Source organism: Manihot esculenta, chromosome 13 (genome assembly GCF_001659605.2).
Source record: "Manihot esculenta cultivar AM560-2 chromosome 13, M.esculenta_v8, whole genome shotgun sequence".
NCBI classification, from domain to species: Eukaryota; Viridiplantae; Streptophyta; class Magnoliopsida; order Malpighiales; family Euphorbiaceae; genus Manihot; species Manihot esculenta.
Genome location: NC_035173.2, coordinates 10,032,485 through 10,053,819, shown reverse-complemented (window position 1 = coordinate 10,053,819; position 21,335 = coordinate 10,032,485). Strand labels below are relative to the sequence as shown.

At 32.7% G+C, this 21,335-nt stretch overlaps 2 protein-coding genes across 3 annotated transcripts; both read right to left on the bottom strand.

The window, feature by feature from the left end:
- Positions 1-1,700: 1,700 nt before the first annotated feature.
- LOC110629777 (glutamate receptor 3.7) lies at positions 1,701-7,167 on the bottom strand. 2 transcript variants are annotated; one of them, XM_021776884.2, is made up of 6 exons: positions 6,396-7,166; positions 4,648-5,990; positions 3,961-4,238; positions 3,792-3,823; positions 2,827-3,233; positions 1,701-2,290 (listed from the first exon to the last, which is right to left on the bottom strand). In XM_021776884.2, exons 1-6 carry the CDS (start codon positions 6,643-6,645, stop codon positions 1,865-1,867), a joined length of 2,736 nt encoding a protein of 911 aa, XP_021632576.1. In that variant the 5' UTR covers positions 6,646-7,166; the 3' UTR covers positions 1,701-1,864. The 2 variants fall into 2 exon arrangements, with proteins under 2 accessions (XP_021632576.1, XP_043805703.1); XM_043949768.1 differs by having other exon boundaries at positions 2,163-2,290; positions 2,747-3,233; positions 6,396-7,167.
- Positions 7,168-10,321: 3,154 nt separating this feature from the next.
- LOC110629776 (aconitate hydratase, cytoplasmic) lies at positions 10,322-20,645 on the bottom strand. The gene is made up of 20 exons (XM_021776883.2): positions 20,028-20,645; positions 19,397-19,501; positions 18,890-19,050; positions 18,035-18,127; positions 17,068-17,253; positions 16,732-16,893; positions 15,928-16,072; positions 15,704-15,846; positions 15,576-15,632; positions 15,385-15,464; positions 15,170-15,245; positions 14,570-14,755; positions 13,919-13,986; positions 13,692-13,810; positions 13,425-13,546; positions 13,098-13,196; positions 12,535-13,014; positions 12,035-12,133; positions 11,683-11,925; positions 10,322-10,666 (listed from the first exon to the last, which is right to left on the bottom strand). The coding sequence occupies exons 1-20, from the start codon at positions 20,338-20,340 to the stop codon at positions 10,598-10,600; spliced, it is 3,006 nt and encodes a 1,001-aa protein (XP_021632575.1). The 5' UTR covers positions 20,341-20,645; the 3' UTR covers positions 10,322-10,597.
- Between the last annotated feature and the right edge of the window lie 690 nt (positions 20,646-21,335).

The window sequence follows — 21,335 nt, the reverse complement described above, 5'->3', positions numbered from 1 at the left end:
GAAAATATATAAAAGCAGGAGGGTATATATGTAATATCGGAATCTGAGCGCCGACAGCAACCCAGTTGTGTATCAACGTGGAAAGCATGCTGATGGAACCTTTGCTTTGTCCTGAGGACCTGAAATGCTCATATGCTTCTGCATCCAAAGGAAAAGAAAGCAAGAAAACAACACTTATTTAATATTATTTTATATATAATATTAAAATAAAACATTATATTAAATAGCATATTTAAATATTAAGATAACATATATATGTATTGACATAAAAATATTTTTAAAAATTTTATATTACAAAGAAAGCACGTATCACCAAATGCATATTGATAATTTTTATTAAAATGACAAAATCCAGTTGCCCTAACGATTAGTAATTAATGGCAAACGATAAGTAGAAAAATTATAAATAAAATCGTTGTATTATAGGCAAATAATAAGTAGAAAAATTATAAAATAAAACCATTATATTATACGCAAACGATAAATAAAAAAATTATAAAATAAAACCGTTGTATCCTATAAAATATTTATATAATATAATAAATTAATAGAATAGAGATATTTATGTAAAATTAATTTTTTTCTTAAAATCATTGAAGAGATTATTCTTTTTATTTTAGATATAATGAAAGTTAAGAGTGCTAAATAGTTTGATATTTAATTTTTTACAGATCAATCTTTTTTTAATTCAATCATATCAATTAAAAATATTAGTTCTGTCTTTTTTAAATCATACGTCTATCACGATCTCAATAATCATATCAATAGGTTTTTGACAAATAACAAAAATTAGAAAGCAAAAATCCAAGAATAAAGTCAATTTAATTTGTAGTTTAGAGGGACTAAGATATTTCTTTTACTTTTCCTAGTTAAGGGAGATTGCCAACGTGACTACACATTTGGCTAGCCCTACAATCTACATTACTCAACATCAACAGGACTGCTTGATAGATGAGTCTCAAGAAGTAGCAGTAGCGAAATTTATTTTTTTTAATGTTTTTGTCTACATTACAGGCATATGCTCCTCACTTTTAATGGGTGGACTCCACAAAATTTAAATTTTCTTAATTAAAAGAAAATCTTTTTTTTTTTTGGAATGAATGCGTATATTTACATATTACACCAGGCATATAGTATAATTTATTATTTCTTTCATACATATATATATTATATCTTTCAAAACTTTATAAATATTTTAATGTATTTTTAAAATTAAGATATTAATTAATAAAATTTTTTATATTATAAAAATCAAATAGTAATTTTTTTTAATATATTCCGTTACGTGATAATAACAATAAAAATGACATGTATAATTTAGCTAAAGTATAAATAGGTAGGAGAACGTGATATGGAATAAATTAACAATGCTTTGGCATAGGAGTTGATAAATCTTATGGAGTGTATTCTCTTCCAAAAGCAATTTGAAATAAAGCTTTATAAAAGAGCCGCTTGCATTTGGAGGAATCCATTCCTTGCCAGTACCAAGTGGTGCAGCAACTTCAAAAAATAATAATAATAATAATAATAATCTTAAGCATGTGACTGAAAAAGAAAAAGCATAGAAGAGAACATACAAAGGGAAGTCATGGTTCATAGATGCTTCCATGTGCTCCCGCAGGACGGTTCATAGTAGCTTACGGTTAGCAATAAATTACTGCTCCATTTAATATTGAAAATTTCACGAAAATTTAATTTCATTTACGAAAATTTAATGTAATTTCACGAAAATATTACGTTACAGAGTTCTCTATAATTGCTGGATACAATGAGTATACACACAAGAACAGGAATCTATTCAACGCCAAATCCTTCAGTTTACATCATTAGCAGTAGCAGATCCTTTGATTTCTTTGGAGGAGTCTTATGATCTTCCCAAGCTCATCTGGGAAGTAGGATTCTCACACGGAGTGAACATCTTCTTGATGGCTTCTTCTTTCTCATCAATGAAGTCAAAAAAGTGAAAAATGACTTGAGAGCAGTGAGTGGCTGATGAAATTACTGATGGTGAAGCCACTTGCATTTGCCTGCGTTTATAGCGCACAAATTGGCGAACAACTCTTAGTAGAAATAGTAGAAGGGCTAAACTAGTGATGACACCACATAGAAGATATAGACCCCAGAAACTGATCAAATGTAGCTGGTTAGGCTCAGAATTTCTTCTTTTGTCTCCAGCACAGCCCTTCTTACAGAACCACCTCTTGTGGATCCTCTGAAGCTCACCAGTCTCAGAAAGTTTTAGAATTGCAGTAGACATGTCAACAGCAAGTGGAGATTCTCTTCGAAAAGCCTGATTTATTACAATGAATAACATTTAGAACAAATTCTGGTGTAAGCTAAACAAGCAAGTGGAGATTCTCATGCCTCGCCCATCAAGATGACTCTTTGACTAAGTCCCATTGCATAGCAGTGACTCGGTCCTCGTCCTCAGTCATCGCCTTTGACTAGGTCAACAGGTGAGGACTGAATGACCACCATGTCATGGGTGACGAACCTATGGGACTTAATCCAAGAGTATTATCTTGATGGACGAGGCACGAGCCATATCAGGTATATCAGAAAAGACAATATAAAATTCATTACTTTAACTATATGATTAACATTTTCTTAATTCATTTCAAAATATCTCTAGTTCTATCCTTGGGAGTAAAATAAAGAGTTCAATGCATGCTAGAACAAAAGCATGCCTTTCTTTTTTCTTTCTTTTGGGAGCTTGGTTTATATCCAGACATGCAATTTCAGTTACCAGTTTATCAAGCAGCCCACTAGACACCATCTTGTGTGTCACGTAAGAAGATTCAATTGCTTGTAGAGGAAGGTACTTACAAATCCCCATCCAGCCTTGGTAAAAGGTTGTCCAATGATCCCAAAATCACTTTGGTTTGTGAGGAAAACCTCTACATATGGAAGCTCATCTACTATTGCCGCCACCCCTCCATTATTCGGGCCTAGCCTCAACGCTTTTTCATACTCCTCTGGGGTCCGAAGAGGAACAAGTCTAGAAGGAGGTATATAAAGACTTTCAGTTAGGTAGTCATAGGAAAATGTCCCGCTTTGGTATCCAATAGGCCAATTACTTGCAATCAAGCTGTCAATACCAGTAATGGGTGATGAAAGCTGCTGAACAGTAAGAATAGAAGTCAAACTTGCTGTATAGCTTGCAGATATCACCATCAATATAAAAAGCCATACTACCATCACCATGCGTCCAAGTGGACTTACTGTAGTTTCCTCTGCAATGAGGCAACCAAAAAACAACAATTGCTTTAGTAGGAATGCGCATTACACACCATTTTCAGAATGCAAAAACAGAATTCTGAACTAAAGAAAACACTGATAATCTGATTCAGAATAGATTCAAACTATAATTTTCTGAACCATGCTTCATGATATAGTCCCAATTACATTTTGGCATAGCAGTTATCAAATTGTCCTTTAAATGATTTTCTGTAACAGAAACATTTAGAAGGGTACTTATATAACATTAACAAAGCAGAGCAGATTTAATGCCACATAAGACTACATTTGATGTTAAGGGGAAAAGGTTAAGACATAGATTTCATTTTCATATGAACATTACAGTTTCCTTTCAAGGGCAACTGCAAGAGTTAGTACAATTACTCCTGCTTTGTATTTTCAAACCTGCAAGAGTGATTTCTGAAATTTAGAGTGAAGTGTGAGATACAGCCATAGGCTTTCGGAAGAAACATGATTTGAAGTTAGGAGCCAAAAGATAGATTCATATCTTAAATACAAAGGAAATAAATTAAGAAAGCCAAAGGATTCCTTACGATTTGTCTTGAATAGTGTTGAGAAGCTGAACCTGCAAAAATTACAGTTGAATAATGTTAAGAGAAGTTAATTATCCTGGAGACACATTAGGTTTATCTATTTAAACAGTGAACTGGGAGGTAAAGTGGCAGGGAATTTCTGAAATGATTTGTTTAAATATTGACATACATGAACATTGTTACAATCTGCCTTCTAGGAGGACCCCTAAATTCATCATTGACTCGATGTTCAAGAATCCAAATAACCACTGCAATCATCACAAAAGATGCTGCTGTGACACACCACATTTCCACTGTGAATGGTTTAAGAAATACCCAAGCACTTGATTTTGAATTCCTGACTGGAGCCACAATGACAAGACCAGTAGCAGCATAAGGCTGAGAAAAATCCACTATTTTTGTCCGATTTGTTACAATCGCAATGTCTCCAACAGCTGCATCAAACACCTGAGGACAAAACATTAAAGAATAAAAAATCTTTGCCTAAGTTCTATCTTTGGTATATACAAGTAGATAAATGCATCACTCAGAGTAGATCCATCATGGGATGGATCTCGCTGACCAAGATCTACATGATATATTGTCCACAAACCCCCACTATTTTATTCCTCATAATGGTGAAGCTAAAACTTAATCATACAAATAGACAAGGCATAATCAAGTTATAAGGCATTTCCATGAATCCAAGGAGATACTTTTGGTATTAATGATTTTTTAGGCAAGCCTGAGAGCAGCAACTCCATATTTTTGCATATTTTCCATGTATGCCAGATAATGCTTGCCTCCAAAGACCTTGCCAAAATGTTCTATTTGCTTTCATTCTCACCAATTATGGAAGGCAACAATATTTACTTACATCTTCTGCCACCATCTGTGTGAGCTCATTATAATTGGGATTGAATCGACCATCCCCAAAAGGCTCAAACCTGTAAGGTACATCATAGGGGACTAGTTTTCTTGCTTCAAGGAACACGTCTATACAATATCCTTCAATTTTGTGGCTCTTGTTTACTTCGGTAACAAAATCAACAAAACTAGCTCTATATGGCACTCCGATTACCAATGGTCTTTCATTGTCAGCAATTACCCAACCACGTGGCCTTTCAGTCTTTCCACCAGGCCAAGTAATCTTTTGAAGCTTCTGATCCACACGAGAATAGTTAGTTTGTTTCCCTTGGCGAGTATCGGGGGGTAAAATTGAGAAACCTGAGATGTTAGACCAATAACCAACAATGTTGATGGACATATGCGCAATATTAATGACATCATAACCACCACTTTCAATGTTCCGGTCTTCATTAAATTGAATATGACCACTTAAACCAGTGAAGTTCATCTGCAATATTTTGTTAAGTAGACTACTTCCATTACTAAAAATTTTGAGTTTGCCGAGCTGTAAGTCAGATGTTTTCATGTCATTTAGCTTGTCATTGGAAGAAAAGGTAATATTCTTGAATTCATCAATGAACCTATCAATTGCATAAGCAACTGTCCAAACTGTATCATAGGCCTGAAGTCCATAGCTATTCATCTCAGAACTTGCTGAACCTTTCTCCTGCGTTACTCTCCATCGAGACAGGAAAGCTTTCTTCTTGCTGGACTCTGGAATATGTTGACGAAGCCCAACTACTCCTTGAAGAGCACTGAGTGAAGTTTGATTTATCTGAGAGAATGAATCTATTGTAGTTGAGAGCCAATCTGTAGCCAGCCAAACATAATTGTCATTCATCATTTGAAGTTTTTGGGCAACACTAAAGAATCTCAATCTGGGGTCTGGATTAAGATGAACAACATAAACACGAGGACCAAGCAGTTTGGATTGCTTAAGCAAATCCATTATCTCAGTATCATCGAAATTTATAGACAACCTCAATTTATATATTTTTGCCATTTGCTTTTCAAGTTGATCATCCAAAGCAGCTACCCCGTTCCTCCCAGAATCATCATCCACATATATCGCAATGATCTCTTTCCAACCATAAAAACCAATCAAATCAGCCATGGCAGTCATCTGATATGAGTCACTTTGTGTAGTTCGCACAAAAAAGGGGAATTGAAGGGCAGATAGAGTCGGATCAGTAGCAGCATATGAAACCTGGGGCACTTGTAGACCGTTTGCAATTTCGGCAATCATATGAGCTATTCCAGAAGACTGTGGACCAATTATTGCCACCACCTGTTCCTCAAGTACCTGAAAAGCTGGCAGAAAAGCGGCAGGTGCAATCAAGATAATGTAAATGTGCAAAGACTTCAATTCTTTGTTCATAAAGGACTGCAAGCGGTAAGAACTAGTCATGAGTTGCAAAAGCCGTAGAAAGAAGATTATGGATGCCGAAATTGGATAACTTAGCTAAAAAGATAAGTTTCAGTCATTGAAAATCGAAAGCTCCGGATCTTAGTACTCAACTAGACAAAAATAACCATCAAAGCCAACATAATAAAGAAAAGGCACTTAGCAGAGTTCAACATATAACGATAAAATTACATGTTGATAGAATCACACACAGATAAATTTAACCCTAAAAACTCCAATCTTATCTACTAATCTAAATTTTCTTAGTTGCAACAACTGACCAAAATCAAGAAAGGGAATTTGAAGGTTACCTCCAACAGAACCCACGAAGACATTACACTGTGCATCTTTCATGAACAGCCTCACCTCTGTCCCATTGAGAATTCTTGTATCCCTATTAATATCATACACTGCAGCTTCTATTGCTGGCTTTGCAGCTCTACCAATAACCGAATCATAAGTAAAAACTGCACCTATATTGACAAATTTAGGCCTTTGGCAGCAAACAAAAGCAATAAGAAGTACCCATATGAAAATAAACAAAAATAAAGCCTTAGCCATTGTCCCTAAAGCTTTGGTTTTGCAAAAGTGGGACTATAAATCCATAACTAAGCAATACCCAACAGAAAATATAAAAACAATTGGAAACTCAAAGGAGAAAATTCAAGAATATTAAGATGAGGTGTTCAAGAATCCATAAACAATCATTATGAAAAGAGGGTCTGTTACTCTGTTTGGTGACCCATGAAGTGCCCTTACCCACTCTGGTGGCCAAGTTTTCCAAAGAAACTGAGAAATATGGGCAAGGTCAGAAACAAGTACAGGGGAAAACATGAAAAAGATCCAAAAGGGTTAGGTAATTGGGCCCTAAATTCCATAAGAAAGAGAGAAATAAACTCGTAAGGCTGAATTCAACCTTGTGGGGATCATGAAAAAAGGCGAGAAAAATATTAAAAGAATTTAAAATGGTAATCACGTTTTGATATGGAAAAGATTGGAATTGGCAAAGAAATAGCTTTGGTGTCCAAGGGAAAAGGAGGGAGAAACAGTAGAAGAGGCAACTTGGCTTTCATAATTGCATGGATCAACTTGCCATTGTTTAGTTTAAATCAGTGGCGACACGGTTACTACCAAACAAAATTGCACTAAAATTGCACTATAAGTTTTAATTGGACTATTTAATTCAACTTTTAAAATTACAGGGACTATTTGGTAAATATTTAAAAATAAAAAATAACTAATTAATTTCATCACTAACACATTAACTAAATATTAATTTGCTTAATAAGAAACGCTAACTGTTGTAACTTTTTTTTTTCCAAATTATAATTATACTTGAAAGTGAGTAAAGCTAAGGATATGTTGGATAACATTGTAAGATTTCTATTTTATTTTTTTTTAAGAATTAAAAATAATTTTTTAATTTTTATTATTTACAAATTTTTATATAAAATAAATAATAAATTATATTTTTTTAAAATATGATATTTAAAAATAAAATAAGAATACAACTTATTTTATAAATATTTATACATAAAAATATAATAAATTATTTTTACAAAGTAGGTAAATTACTAATAGGTCTTTGTATTATAAGAAAATTTATTAATATATTTTTTAATTTTAAAAAATATATTAAATATATTAGAAATCTTAAAAAATCTACTAATTAGTTATTTTATTAATTTTAATTATTAAATATTATAAAATAAAAATTTACTATTTAATTCCTGCAATATAAAAAAATTTAATTTTTAGTCAATTAATTTTCAAAAAATATATTAAAATATTTTTAAAATTTAAAATAACATGATAATTTTAATTATTAAATATTATAAAAAATTAAAATATTTTCGATGCAAAGAGATTAATTAATAAATATTTTATAAAATTGAGGGACTAACTATTAAATTTTCTCCTATTACATAAATTAAATAGTAAAATACTTAATAATTAGTTAATAGAAGGACTAATTAGTATATTTTGTAATACTTCTAAGGATATTTTATTTTTTTATAAAAAAATTTAAAATAATTTCAGTACAGAAAGAATAATTAATAATTTTTTTATAAAATTAAGAAATCAATGAGTTTTTATATTAAAAACTAAATAATAAATATTTAATAACTAAAATTAATAAAAGGATGGATTAGTAATTTTTTTAAATTTGAAAGATATTTTAACATATTTTTTAAAATTAAAAATTTAATTAATAAATTTTTATATTATAGAGATTAAATGTTAAAATTTTTTATAATATTAAAATAAAATTATATTTTATAAATTAACCGATTGAATATGTATTTAAAAATAAATAAATTTGATCAACTAAAATAATTTTTTAAAATTATTAATGATAATTTGATAAAATTTACAAACAAAAATAATAATTTGATAAAATTTATAATGAAAAATGAATATTTATAATTTTCAGTTTTTAGTTTTATTATTTAAAAAAAATTAATAAATAATAAAAATCGAGCGTTTGCTTAAATCCGATAGATTATGAACAAAAAAAAAAAAAAAATTCAAGATGGACAATTCCAACTTCTATGTAAATATAGAAAAAAATTTTAATAAGAGCTATTCTACGTGTCATAAGTTTTTCTCGGTTTTGGAGTAATAAAATTAATAATATTATTGTCTATTTCTATTGTATTCATGTAGAGAGTAAAAAGAAACATCATTGGATTGGTTGGTCCAAGTTTTATGAATCTAAAAAGTTGGAAAACGTGATTTCTAATGGTAATCACGTTTTGATATGGAAAACTTGGTTGGTCCAAGTTTTAAACTATTCCTATTAATCTTTTTATATTATCCTACAACTGTTGAAGTTTAGCTCTATTCTCGTTTACGCCTTCGCACCCTCCATGCTTGGGGTTCTTATGGAAAATTTATCTAAAACTTGCCAATCATTTTTGTTCAATGAGTCTAGAAAAGAAGCTAATCCAAGCTGTAGTGTTAATCCTTTGGCAACTTTGAAAAAACAAAAATGATATATGTTTTCTCCATAAGACCAATTCATTTGCCCTTATTTTGAAATTGACTTGTACCTTTTGTGAAGAAATCAACTAGAATAATTCTTTCCTTGAAGATTGTAGCCTATGGACTCCGCCAAGCAATCCTTTTATCATGGTTAACTTTGATGCAGTTGTTACCTCTACTCAGAATCAAGGTGCCTCTAGTGTTAGAGGCTGGAAATGCAAAATTCATAGTTTTATTATGAACCCTTTTATATTGGAAGCTCTCGCCTGCTGTGATGTTGCCACTCTAACTTGAATCATGTTATTATAGAAAGAGATTCTAAAATTGTTATCCAAGTTTTGAATGGGTTTCCTACTATCAACATTAATGGATTAGTGAAAGACATTGCTCACTGTTCCTTTTCTTTTGTTAAGGGGGTGGGAACTCTATATTACTCATGCTTTAGCAACAAATTCCCTCAAAATCTCTCTTTCATTGTACATCATAGAGCATTCCCTGCTCCTCTCCACCCCTATTCCAAGTTAGTTTTTCAATTAAAAAAAAAAAAAAAAAAAAAAAAAAAAGCTAAACACATTATAATATCTCCAAGAACAATTAATAATTGAGTTGCTTTATTCAAATTAATCTAGAAATTAGTCTACAGTATTAGCATTTGCCAACTGTTAAGTGATGTATTTTTCTTTTCTGTAATCAAGGTTTTATCTTACTGGATTTTCCTTGTTAAAAATTTTAACGAGACAACTTGCAATATGTATTATAAATAGTATGTGTTCTTACCTTCACTAGATTTTTCATTTCACAATATTTTTCTTAATAAAATCTTAACGAGCCACATTATCATAAATAATGTAATAAACCAAATATTTGTAACGGCCAAAGATTAATAATTATTTTAAAGGAAAAGATAAAAAAATATATATTTAATAATTTTATTTATTTTCACTTTAAAATATATAATTTTTTTTAAAATAAAAAATTTATGATTAATTTATTGTGGTGCCGTTAATTAATAGTAGTAATTTTTAAAAGTCATTAAAAATATTTTTAAAAGTCATTAAGAATTTTATAAAAATTGGGATAAAAATCTCTCAATTTCTCCATTTCTTCTTGTTATTTTACTTTATTTTTGTTTAGTTTATAATCCGATAACTTAGTTTATAGTTCCATGGCCATACAATAAATGAAAATAAAAGAAACTAAAAGTTCTTGCATTTGAGATAAATGGATTAGTTATTCCTCAAAAGGGGGAGAATGGTGGCATAACAAAATACTTTATATCAAATTCTATGGTCATAAAACTTCCATAAATCATGGATTCGAGTTGGAATTCACTGATCATCAAAAGGCTAATCCTTATCTGTGTGTTCATCTGAAACTGTTAAAACAAAAAATATCAAGGATCCCACTCAAGGGATTTCTTCTTCCTATTATTGAAAAACTTTTATTCTCATTCTCAAATTTTACAATTGAAAATATCAAATCCCATTTCATTTCATGGAGAAATGTCACCGGCAAATCATCAATTGTTTCACTGTTTCATCAGGTTGCGGATAACATATGGAAGAATACCTCCATGGTTGAAATAAGCCAATTCCACCTGCAGTTGCAATAACAAGTCATTTCATTAACCCGCCAGAGCTGCCACACAAACTCATTATCCCTAACGAGCAGACAATATAATACATAAACGCAAAACCTTTTTCATTTATTAAGAAAAAACTCACAACTCCTAATTTTTATCCAATCTTTTCAAATATTCGAAATTATTATCCACTTTTCTTTTTTACACTATAATAACATATAATAACTATTATAATCCTATGTAATTTTATCTTATTTCCAGAAACCTTCCAAAACATCTCTTATTATTTAATAAAATTTAGTATCTTTAATATGAGTATAATTGAAAAGTCAATAAAAAAAAAATATCTTTCTTAATATATGCAGAAAAAAAAAGTGAATAAAAACTATAGGACGGAGAGAGTAATAATAATAATGTAATGGTTTTTCAACATTTGAAGCGGTAACTAAATTTGGAAAACATGCAGGCCAACAAGAAAAAAATTATGGAATGTGTTAAAGCAACTGCGTAAAACGTGTATTATCAGTGCAATGATGCATGTCTAAACGAATATTACATATCTACAGCACTTGTCCACTGAACAGAGCCAGTTAATCGAATCATATATGCAATATATTGGAAATTTAGCACCATCACACTGGTCCAAATCAATGGGATGATTGACGTAGAAACAAAAGATGGCCGTCCTAAAAAACAGAAATTATCTGGCCTGAAGGGAGCGGCACAGGTGTATATGCAAATTCAATTGGTTTCATGTTTTAATTACTCGTTCTGGTGCTGGTGAAACGTCATAGTTTACTTACAAATATAAACCCTATAATTTTCATGTAGTTGCAACACAATGTTCCAAGCAAGAGGAACATGTTAAGTGTTAACACACCAATAGCATGCATATATGCCCTCCCTTGGAGATAAATGGTTTGTTTCCATATGAATTTCCTTAAACTAAGTAGCATGTGGCAATTTGGTACCTATTACTGGATGATATCAAACCCAAATTTGAAGAAGGCTGAAGGAATAGTGGGTATTACCTCAGTGTCAAAGCGAACTGTGCAGGTGAAAGATTTTCCACTATCAGTTGTGACAGTTACATCTTGGCCGGGCTTAATGTCACTGATATTACTTGGGAGGTCAATGCTATACAGCTCATGACCAGTTAACCCTAGTGTATCTGCATCCTGACCAGGCTTGAAACAAAGTGGAATAATTCCCATACCCACCAAATTACTACGATGAATTCTCTCAAAACTTTTAGCAATCACAGCTTTAACTCCCTGTAAAATAAATAAATCAGAAAACAATACAACAGTAAGCACACCCACAAACTAAACTAAAAACTCAACAATAGTTAAAAGTTAAGCAAACAAAAATCATCAGGCTCACCAGTAACATTGGACCCTTGGCAGCCCAATCTCTCGAGCTTCCACTTCCATACTCGGCTCCAGCCAAAATAATGGTGTCTTGTCCAGAAGTCTTGTACCTCTGCAATAGTAGAGAGATCACCCAGAGTGAGCGATTAAAAGTAGCAAACCCTAGTTTATATATATTTTGAAGAGATGAAAGTGTTCAGGCATGTATAGATTCAGCAATATATCCTAGTCAACATGTCTTCCAAACAAGGATATAACTCATCCAATTTTGGAAGATGACTGCAGCAGTTCATGATGCCATACAATTAATATGGGACCAACATACCTATCAAGAAAATTATTCTAATACACACGAAGAGGACATTTTTATAAATGCACATTGTATGTCTAGACCTTGGAAATGATCTCATTTTTAAGATCCCACAACCTCAAAAGGGAAGGAGGGAAAGGGAGAGAGAAAGATAACGAAGAAGGAAAAATAAAAAATAAAACCAATATAGCCTAAAAGCTTACCGTTGCTGCATCAAACACATTGAGTTTTTCTCCTGTAGGAATGTGTACCGTCTTTGGTCCTACTTCCCCATTCAAAAGTTTGTTAACAAGGCGAATATTAGCAAAAGTTCCCCTAGCCATCACTTCGTCATTTCCACGTCGACTTCCATAGGAGTTGAATTCCTTTCGATCCACTCCTCTCTCAAGGAGGTACTTTGCAGCAGGACTATCCTTGTGGATACTTCCTGCTGGAGAAATGTGATCCGTTGTGATACTATCACCAAAGTTAAGCAAACAGTAAGCATCCTTCACTCCATGTGCTCCAGGAGGATTCAGGGTCATGTTCTTGAAGTATGGAGGCTCATGAATGTAGGTAGAGCTAGGGTCCCATGAGTACGAAGTTGTAGCTGGTACAATTAGCTGATTCCACATGGGATTGCCCTTTGTGATAGCCTCATAAGTGCTTTTGAACATATCAGGCAAAACACTAGATTGAACAACCTACATAGCATGACATTCCAGGGTCATTTTATACCAGAAGTGATACATGAGGACAGAATCTACATCTCGGAGTGCAATTCTACCTCTGCAATTTCTTCTGTAGTAGGCCATATATCCTTGAAATAGATACTCTTACCATCCTTTCCAGTTCCAATTGGCTCCTTGTCAAAGTCAATGTCAACCTGAAAAGTAATTTCATGTTAATTTATTGAAACAACAGGCCTTAGTAACAAAGAAGTTCTTTTTTCCCACTGTAAATAGCAAGTAAAATTTGAAAACCTAAGGCAATCATGATGCAGAATGCTCCTAGCCAAACTAGGTATGACTGAAATTAGGCTAGGATCTCAAATCTCATGTGACCATCCACAATGATTACAAGATCTGCAGAAAAAAATAAACAGCAAAAATACCGTGCCAGCAAGAGCATAGGCAACCACTAAAGGAGGCGATGCAAGGTAGTTGGCTCGTGTCAAAGCATGAACCCGACCTTCAAAATTCCGGTTACCAGAGAGCACAGCAGCGGCTAAAATGTCTGAGAGAGAAGGAGAAAAAATATGTATATAAAAATATAAGCCAAAGGAAAATCTGGACACCCCCAAATATGCTAATGCTTAAGTTATATGGCTATAACACTCTGTATTATTTATATATACTCTTGGTAGGAAATTTAAAATTACCATTCTCCGAAATAGCAGATGCGACTGACTCGTCCAGTTCACCAGAATTTCCAATGCATGTTGTGCAGCCATACCCAACAATATGGAAACCCTGTTGATTCAAATATTTTTGCAGTCCACTGCACCATGTAAAAAAGAAAAAAGAATTGGCGCACAAACTACAACAAAGAAACCACATTAAAGCGCAGCAGCTCCTATAAAATATTTACATAAATCATACGCAATACCTCTGGAGCAAATATTTTGTAACTACTCCAGAACCAGGGGCCAGACTGGTCTTTATCCATGGTTTGACCTAATAAATAACAATAATACACAGCCATGATCAAGTTGTTCACATAAATTACTGTTCAAATCTTACAAATGAAAAGAGAGGCAAAAAAAAAAATCTCCAAGCTGTCCTACTTTCCATTAATCTATTAAACGCCTGAACTAAAACCATAACCTATCTAACACTTACTAATAAAAATCATAATAATTAAACATAGGCTAGTCATATTATCAATGATTTATCTGAAAAAAGTTAAAATAATCATACATATTTATTAACTGTGCTCTAAATTTTGCTGACCGTGCTCTGAATTTTAATAAATTGAAAAAGTTAAAAGAGAGTAATTTTATCATTTTATGAAAATTTAGTATAATCAGTCCAGAACATGTATGCTTAATTTTTAGTTTTTTAACAAATTATCACAATATGACAAACTTGTGTTGTTAGTTATTATGATTTTATAAGTTCAAGTATTAAATCAGTTACAATTTTAGTTCAAATGTTCAATGGGTTAATCCCAACTAATATAGGGGTGTAAACATATATTTGGCCAAAGATAATGCACAACGTCACATTATCTAAAAACCATAGCATGAGCATGTCTAACCTGTAAACCAAGTTCACAAGCCTTTTTTGCAACAAGACCAGCACCAAGCATCACGCTTGGATTTGATGTATTTGTGCAACTTGTGATTGCAGCAATCACCACACTACCATGCTTCAGCTCTGCTGGTTGTCCATGGAACGAGAACTTTACCACTTTGTCTTGTGCTTCTTTTGGTATAGCAAATCCCTGCAAAATCACAACATAAGAGGAATTGTTACATTATTTAAAGAAAAGCAATAATCAGACAAGGCACATGGATGGGATTACAAATACAAATTTTATTCAAAATGGTTTATTCTATATATGCCAGACTCCTGTTAATAATTCTAAAAAACATATCCACTTGAAAGAAATGCAGCATACGGTGCCTGTGTAAAATGTGAAAAACAACTTCATAATTCACATTCATTAGTCATACAACCACTCTACACCATAAATACTATGCCCACGTGCTGGAAATTGAATTTATCAGCTAAATCAAAAAAATAAAATAACATAATTTTTTTTATTCATTTTATCCAAAATAAAAAGGGAGCAAGTAACTTGATTAGTTTGCAACAATGAAAGAAAAAATTTGATGGGCATAAGTATAAAACTAACCTTGAATCCAACTGGGTTGTCAAGACAAGAATGCCAGTCATTCTTCATTTCTCTCAAAGGAACACGATCATGAGGTCTGCAAAGAACAACAGTAAGAAATACATATCCAGGAAATCTTAGAAAAAGAACTAAGACATGATAATGAAGAAGAAAACACAGAATTAGGGTATGGGATAGCATTAATGAATGAGTATATGCAAGTACCAAGTACACACCTCTTAGGTCCAGAAATACATGGCTCAACATCAGCAAGGTTCAATTGTAGATATGATGAATACACTCTTTCTTGTTGAGGCTGAAATCAGTAGCAGGAGAAAAAGTTAAATGAAAAATGAGCAAAATATTAGATCTTGCATTGAAAACTTAAATGAGTCATACCAGGATAAAGAAGAAGAAACCATCTTACCTCACTGTAGTCTACAAACATTTTATTTGCACGAAGATATGCTTCTATCATTGACACCTGAAAAAAAAAAGCCACCTCATTTAAAATTCAGAATTGGAAGAAACACATATCAAAAATGAGAAACTCACAGTTTCATCGCTCCTTCCAGTCAATTTTAGATATTGTAAAGTAACATGATCCACAGGGAAGAATCCCATGGTTGCACCATACTCGGGAGACATATTAGCTATAGTGGCCCTGTCAGCCAATGATAGGGCACCCATACCATCCCCTGCAAGGACATACTGACATGAAAACCTAGACCAAAATGATTGATGCATAATCCAATTGACCACCATGAGAATAGGATTACCATAAAACTCAACAAATTTGCCAACAACACCATGCTTCCTCAGCATTTGAGTCACAGTCAAGACCAAGTCAGTAGCTGTGACACCATTGCGTAATTTTCCAGATAACTTAAACCCAACAACACCAGGCAACACCATGCTCATGGCCTGTTAATGTCAAAAATTAACAAAATCAGAAATTAAAACTAAAGCACAAAAATCAAAAGAATTCAGGTAGTGGAAGCAAGATGATAAAACAAGATGCAGTGAAGTTAAAAAGAATTAAGTATCTCGTACGTGCAAGTGTTTTGCACATTATTAGTTTTTTTATTTAAAAAAAAAAAAAAGCAAATTATCAGCACATAAAAGAATGAGCATAGGGGAATAAAACAAGAAAGATAGACTATTCAAATGTACAAAATTAATTAAAAAGAGTAAGTCATTAAATGCCCACGTGATTTGGAGCCATAAATATGCTGACAAAGATGCATAAGCCCCTCTATAATGGAAAATGTTTTAACTAGTAAAATAAGCCATTCTAGTAATAGGAAACTAACCCTGTTCTAAAATTAAGAGGAAATGCACATGAGAATTTACAACATGCAGATGAACATCAAAGAAGAATCATGGCAACTAGATTCTATACTAGTGAAGAAGAATGTGCACTAACAGAAAGTAAACTCTTGGCATTTGCATCCACAATCCTATCATACTATAGGAGCATGATATAAAATGAGCTCTCAGTTTTTGCCTAACCAAGTCCAATCTTGCTAATGGACGAAAGAGAATACTATTCCATTGTTCCACGGAATATTCACATCAGTCACCTGGCCAAGCATTGCAGCTTCTGCTTCAATACCTCCAACCCCCCAGCCAGCAACTCCTAATCCATCAATCATGGTTGTATGAGAATCAGTACCAACCACACTATCAGGGTAAAGAATGCCATCAGTGTTGAAAACAACCCGTCCAAGGTATTCAAGATTCACCTGAAATTTATAATGTCAAATCATGCCATGCCAAATCCATGAAAACTAAAGATTACCTATGGAAACTGAAAAGGTAAGGAGTACATTTCAACTACATATTAACTGATAGGAAGCATTTACTTTAAATGTTACAGATAACAGATAATATTGCAGCTTTCCTGCTCCTAGTCATACCTGATGCACAATACCAGAGCCTGGAGGAACCACAAGCATATTATGGAAAGCATTTGATCCCCATCTAAGAAAAGCAAACCTCTCCCTGTTCCTCTGAAATTCAAGCTCCATATTTGCCTCCACTGCATTTTCTGATCGTGCCACGTCAACTTGGACTGAATGATCAATAACCAAATCTACAGGAACCTGCAAATGACAGTCAAAAAGTCAAAGACAAATAAAAAAAGGGCCAGTTTAAAATGAAATACGTCAAATTAGTTCACATTCATAAGCAAGTGTACAAGGATAACCACTTCAACAGTATTGATAAATGCAGAAAATGATCAATCAACAGGTTGAAGATGAAATTGCAATCCCGCTGTTTTTCTAAAAAGAGTTTGTTAAATGTAAACCCATGGACAATTTCACCAAGGTCAACTAACCAGAAAATACCAAATTTTTGCCCTTTTATGCACTTCTCCACCTATAGGCAATTATTTTAATATCATCAATTAGCAGTTCAGCACCTAGAACTTCAACATGCATATCAATTTTCATAAGTAGCTTAATTAAGTGGTCAAATGACCCAAAAAAATTCCAAAAGTTTGTTCACTATCAATTTTATCTGATTCTTTTAATTTTTGGGCTTGTTGGGATCAGTAGTTTCAGTCATTTGTCAACAGTTCAGTCAATTGTCAGCAGTTAGCACCTTGTGCCCAATTAAATTGATTGCTATAACTGAAAAAATAGTACTAGTTGATACAAATAAAAGAAATGACTGAAATTGAAAATTTCATAAATTTTTGGATTTGTTTAGCCAATGGGCTTTTTAAGGTCAACATGCACTCACTCGTTATCGAGCAATGGTGATTAGCCAACTAATTGTTTATTGTAAAGCAGTTCCACTACAAGTTTCAAAAGCAAAAACTGAATGAAAAGACCTACTACTTGTGCTTTTTATTCTGACTTGCATGAATACAATACTCACCAGAGGATTGATCTTGTTGGAATCACCACCAAGGTTGCTCATGGCATCACGCATTGAAGCAAGGTCAACAACAGCTGGTACTCCAGTAAAGTCCTAGTAACAGAAGAGACAAATTGATACATGAAGACATTCTTTGCATGACCATCTCAGATAGAGATTTGAATGGAGAATCAAAATCTTCATTTTGTAAATCAACTACAAAACTTGAAGTTTCTCAAAAGTTATACATGTTCTTAAAAATAAAAAGTATGCATCACCACATATTTCAATAAATATAAAATTATCATTTAGCTAATTAGATGTATGCTTTATAAGATATTTTTAGTATAATTACGAACACTTGAATTGCAAACAATGACTATTATTATTATGCATGTGCAGAAACCCCATTTAAATTTGATCAAATAATTAAATTGATAACAAGGATACTGAGTTAAATTAAAAGGTCAGAATGTATTAGTATAAAATGTCATAATTTTTTTTCTAAAATAAAAAATGTCATAATTTGACAACTAATAATTAGATAAATTAATTAACAGAAGGCAGATAGCTAAGTACAGGTTCTATATACATATTTCATCTCCAAATGAAGTGAAAATCTTAAATTTTGAAAGTATAAAGTCCAATAACCCTATAGAAAAGGAAACAAACAAATCAGTCCATCATTCAATTCACTCTATTCACTATCAATTCTTCTGATCATGATTTGAGTGCATTTGCAAATTAAACCCATAGATTCAAATTGCTAGAATGGAGAATCAAATTGAAATATTGAATAGTTTGATTCAAATTGAGAGTCATACAGTTCTAATAATAGTGATCATGACAACAATAATTACTAAGATTATCACATACCTGCAGGAGAACACGGGCAGGCTTGAAAGGAATTTCAACTAGTTTTGGTGATGTATTTTCCCAATCAATGATCTTTTCAACATCTTCTTTTGTGACTTGGAAATTGTCACAGTTACGAATAGCAGATTCAAGAAGAATTCTGATAGAATAAGGAAGCTTATCTGATATGGACACAAGGAAGCACACATCATTGGAATCATACCCAACAAAGACAACATTTTGTTAATAATAAATAGGAACAATGTTTATATTTTATAATTCAATATGTTCAAATTAACTATTAATTAGGGAACTTCACAAGATATGCAGAACATTCCAGTATGCTCACACTATCAGCCTAGGTTAAGCATTGAAGAACATGCTAAAGTTTATATAATAGCATACCATAAGCCAGTCAACATTATGATAACTAGCCGGTTAGTATAACCATGTATCGTTTGAAAGCGAACAGGTACTAAATACATGACGCATACATGTTGACATTCAGAAAATATTTTGAAAACTTACCAATCCTTGGATCATTTAGTGCGGGAAGACTATAGAACTTCCCAAATTCACCGCCGCCTGGCTTTGGGAGAGTTGTAAATATTCCCTTGAAAGGATTCTCAGAAGCTGAAATGAATTAGATTTAAAACAAAAATAAATAAATCACTCTTAATACCAAGTTCATCAGAATTAGAACCCATAAGGGACGCTTTTACATCACAATGTTCCTTTTTTTTTATGAACTACTTAAAAGGGTGTCTTTTATTTATTTATTCTCTGAAGTATCGGCAGATATGACAGAAAATTTCTCTGCAAAACACCCAAACGAACTTCCAAATATTCGCATTAATCCAATGAAATAAAATATCACCGTTACAAAATCTTTTTTTCTCAGACCGCAGGAAACCGGCCAAAGTCAACTCTCCAAGTTAATTGAAAAGACTAAATTCATTTTACATCTCAAAAACTTCAAAAAAGAAATTTAAATAAAAAAAGCTAAAAAAGATTGGCGATCATTCGAACTAGCTAAAAACAGGCACAGAAATCAAACAGTCATTACTAAGTTCCGAAGCCAAGCATGCCAAACTCAGAAACATTAAAAAAAATCAACAAAAACAATCCCTCCAAAATTATGGGAAATCAATCACTCTACCCATAGTGGCAATCTTCCGCTGAAATCGTTCGATCACAGGAGCAACAGCTCTGATCTGGGACCGGAGACTAACCGGAGACCGCCAATCGACACCGTGGCTCCAGCGAGGAACCGAGCACCGAATGGATCGAACAGCAGCAGAAAAGCTGAGAGATCGGTGCTGAGCAGTATTAGCGAGCAACGAAGAAGAAACCTTAGGAGGCGGAGAAGCGAGAGCAGAGGCTCTAGTAATGGACGAAGAGAAGGAAGATGAAAGTCTAGCCCTAGACGCTCTGATGAGCGAAGAGGTTGAGCTTGAAGCGGTTATATACATGACGAATTCACATAAAAAAGCACAAATTTGCAGATAAGGCAGGAGGCGAGACAGACAAAGAAGAAAGATCGCAGAGATAAGGAACGGTTTCTATATAAATGATTTGATGATTTAAGAAAGAGAGGCGTGTGGACAGCAATGGAGACCTAGGGCTGCGTGCCGCTCTCTTCTTAACTGGTTCAGAGCTCGGACTGTGAAACGGGGGAGCCTTTCAAATGGACGATGGGGGAGTAATTAGATGCGGTGAGATATTTTTGTTATTTAGGGTCCAACCAATTAGTTTCCTCCAGGTTAGAACAAAAGAATCTGCTTGTTCGCCGGACATGACTTTTTCTAGGCAAAACTCTGTTCAGTTCCACAAGTGGCGTCGTATCATTCCTTTATACCTCCTTTAAATTCGGTAGCCAAAGCTGCTCCAGTGCTTCCGAGTCTAATAAGCGCTTACTGGTACTAACCAATGTTAAATTCCCACGTGGTTATGTAAATATATATATATATAATGCAATGGGTCATGGGGCACCATAGCGTTCAAAGGTGGACGACCTTTGGCAGCACTCAAAAATTCTAAACGGCAAGGGAAGTCGTCAAGACAAAATTATATTAACAATTGAATTTATTTATAAATGTAAGTTTTTATACAGATTTTCATTATTTAACATTATCGTTCACAGAATAATTATCGGTAAATTTTATTAATTGTAATTTAATATCAATGATAAATTTATTATTATTAAATTATATTTTTTTAAATATATCACTAAAAATAATTTCTTAATTTGTACATTTAAAAAAAGAAATTAAAATTTAATTTAATAAATTAAAATAAAAAATTTTAAATAATAAAATATATTGATATTGTTGAAACTAAAATTATGATACGATCCGTATCAAAGCGGTGCTCTAATTAGCTAAATTTGCAAAAAAAAAAAATGGTTAGTGTCTATTACTGTCACTCTAACATTTAAATTAATAAATTATAAAATAAATTAAAAGTA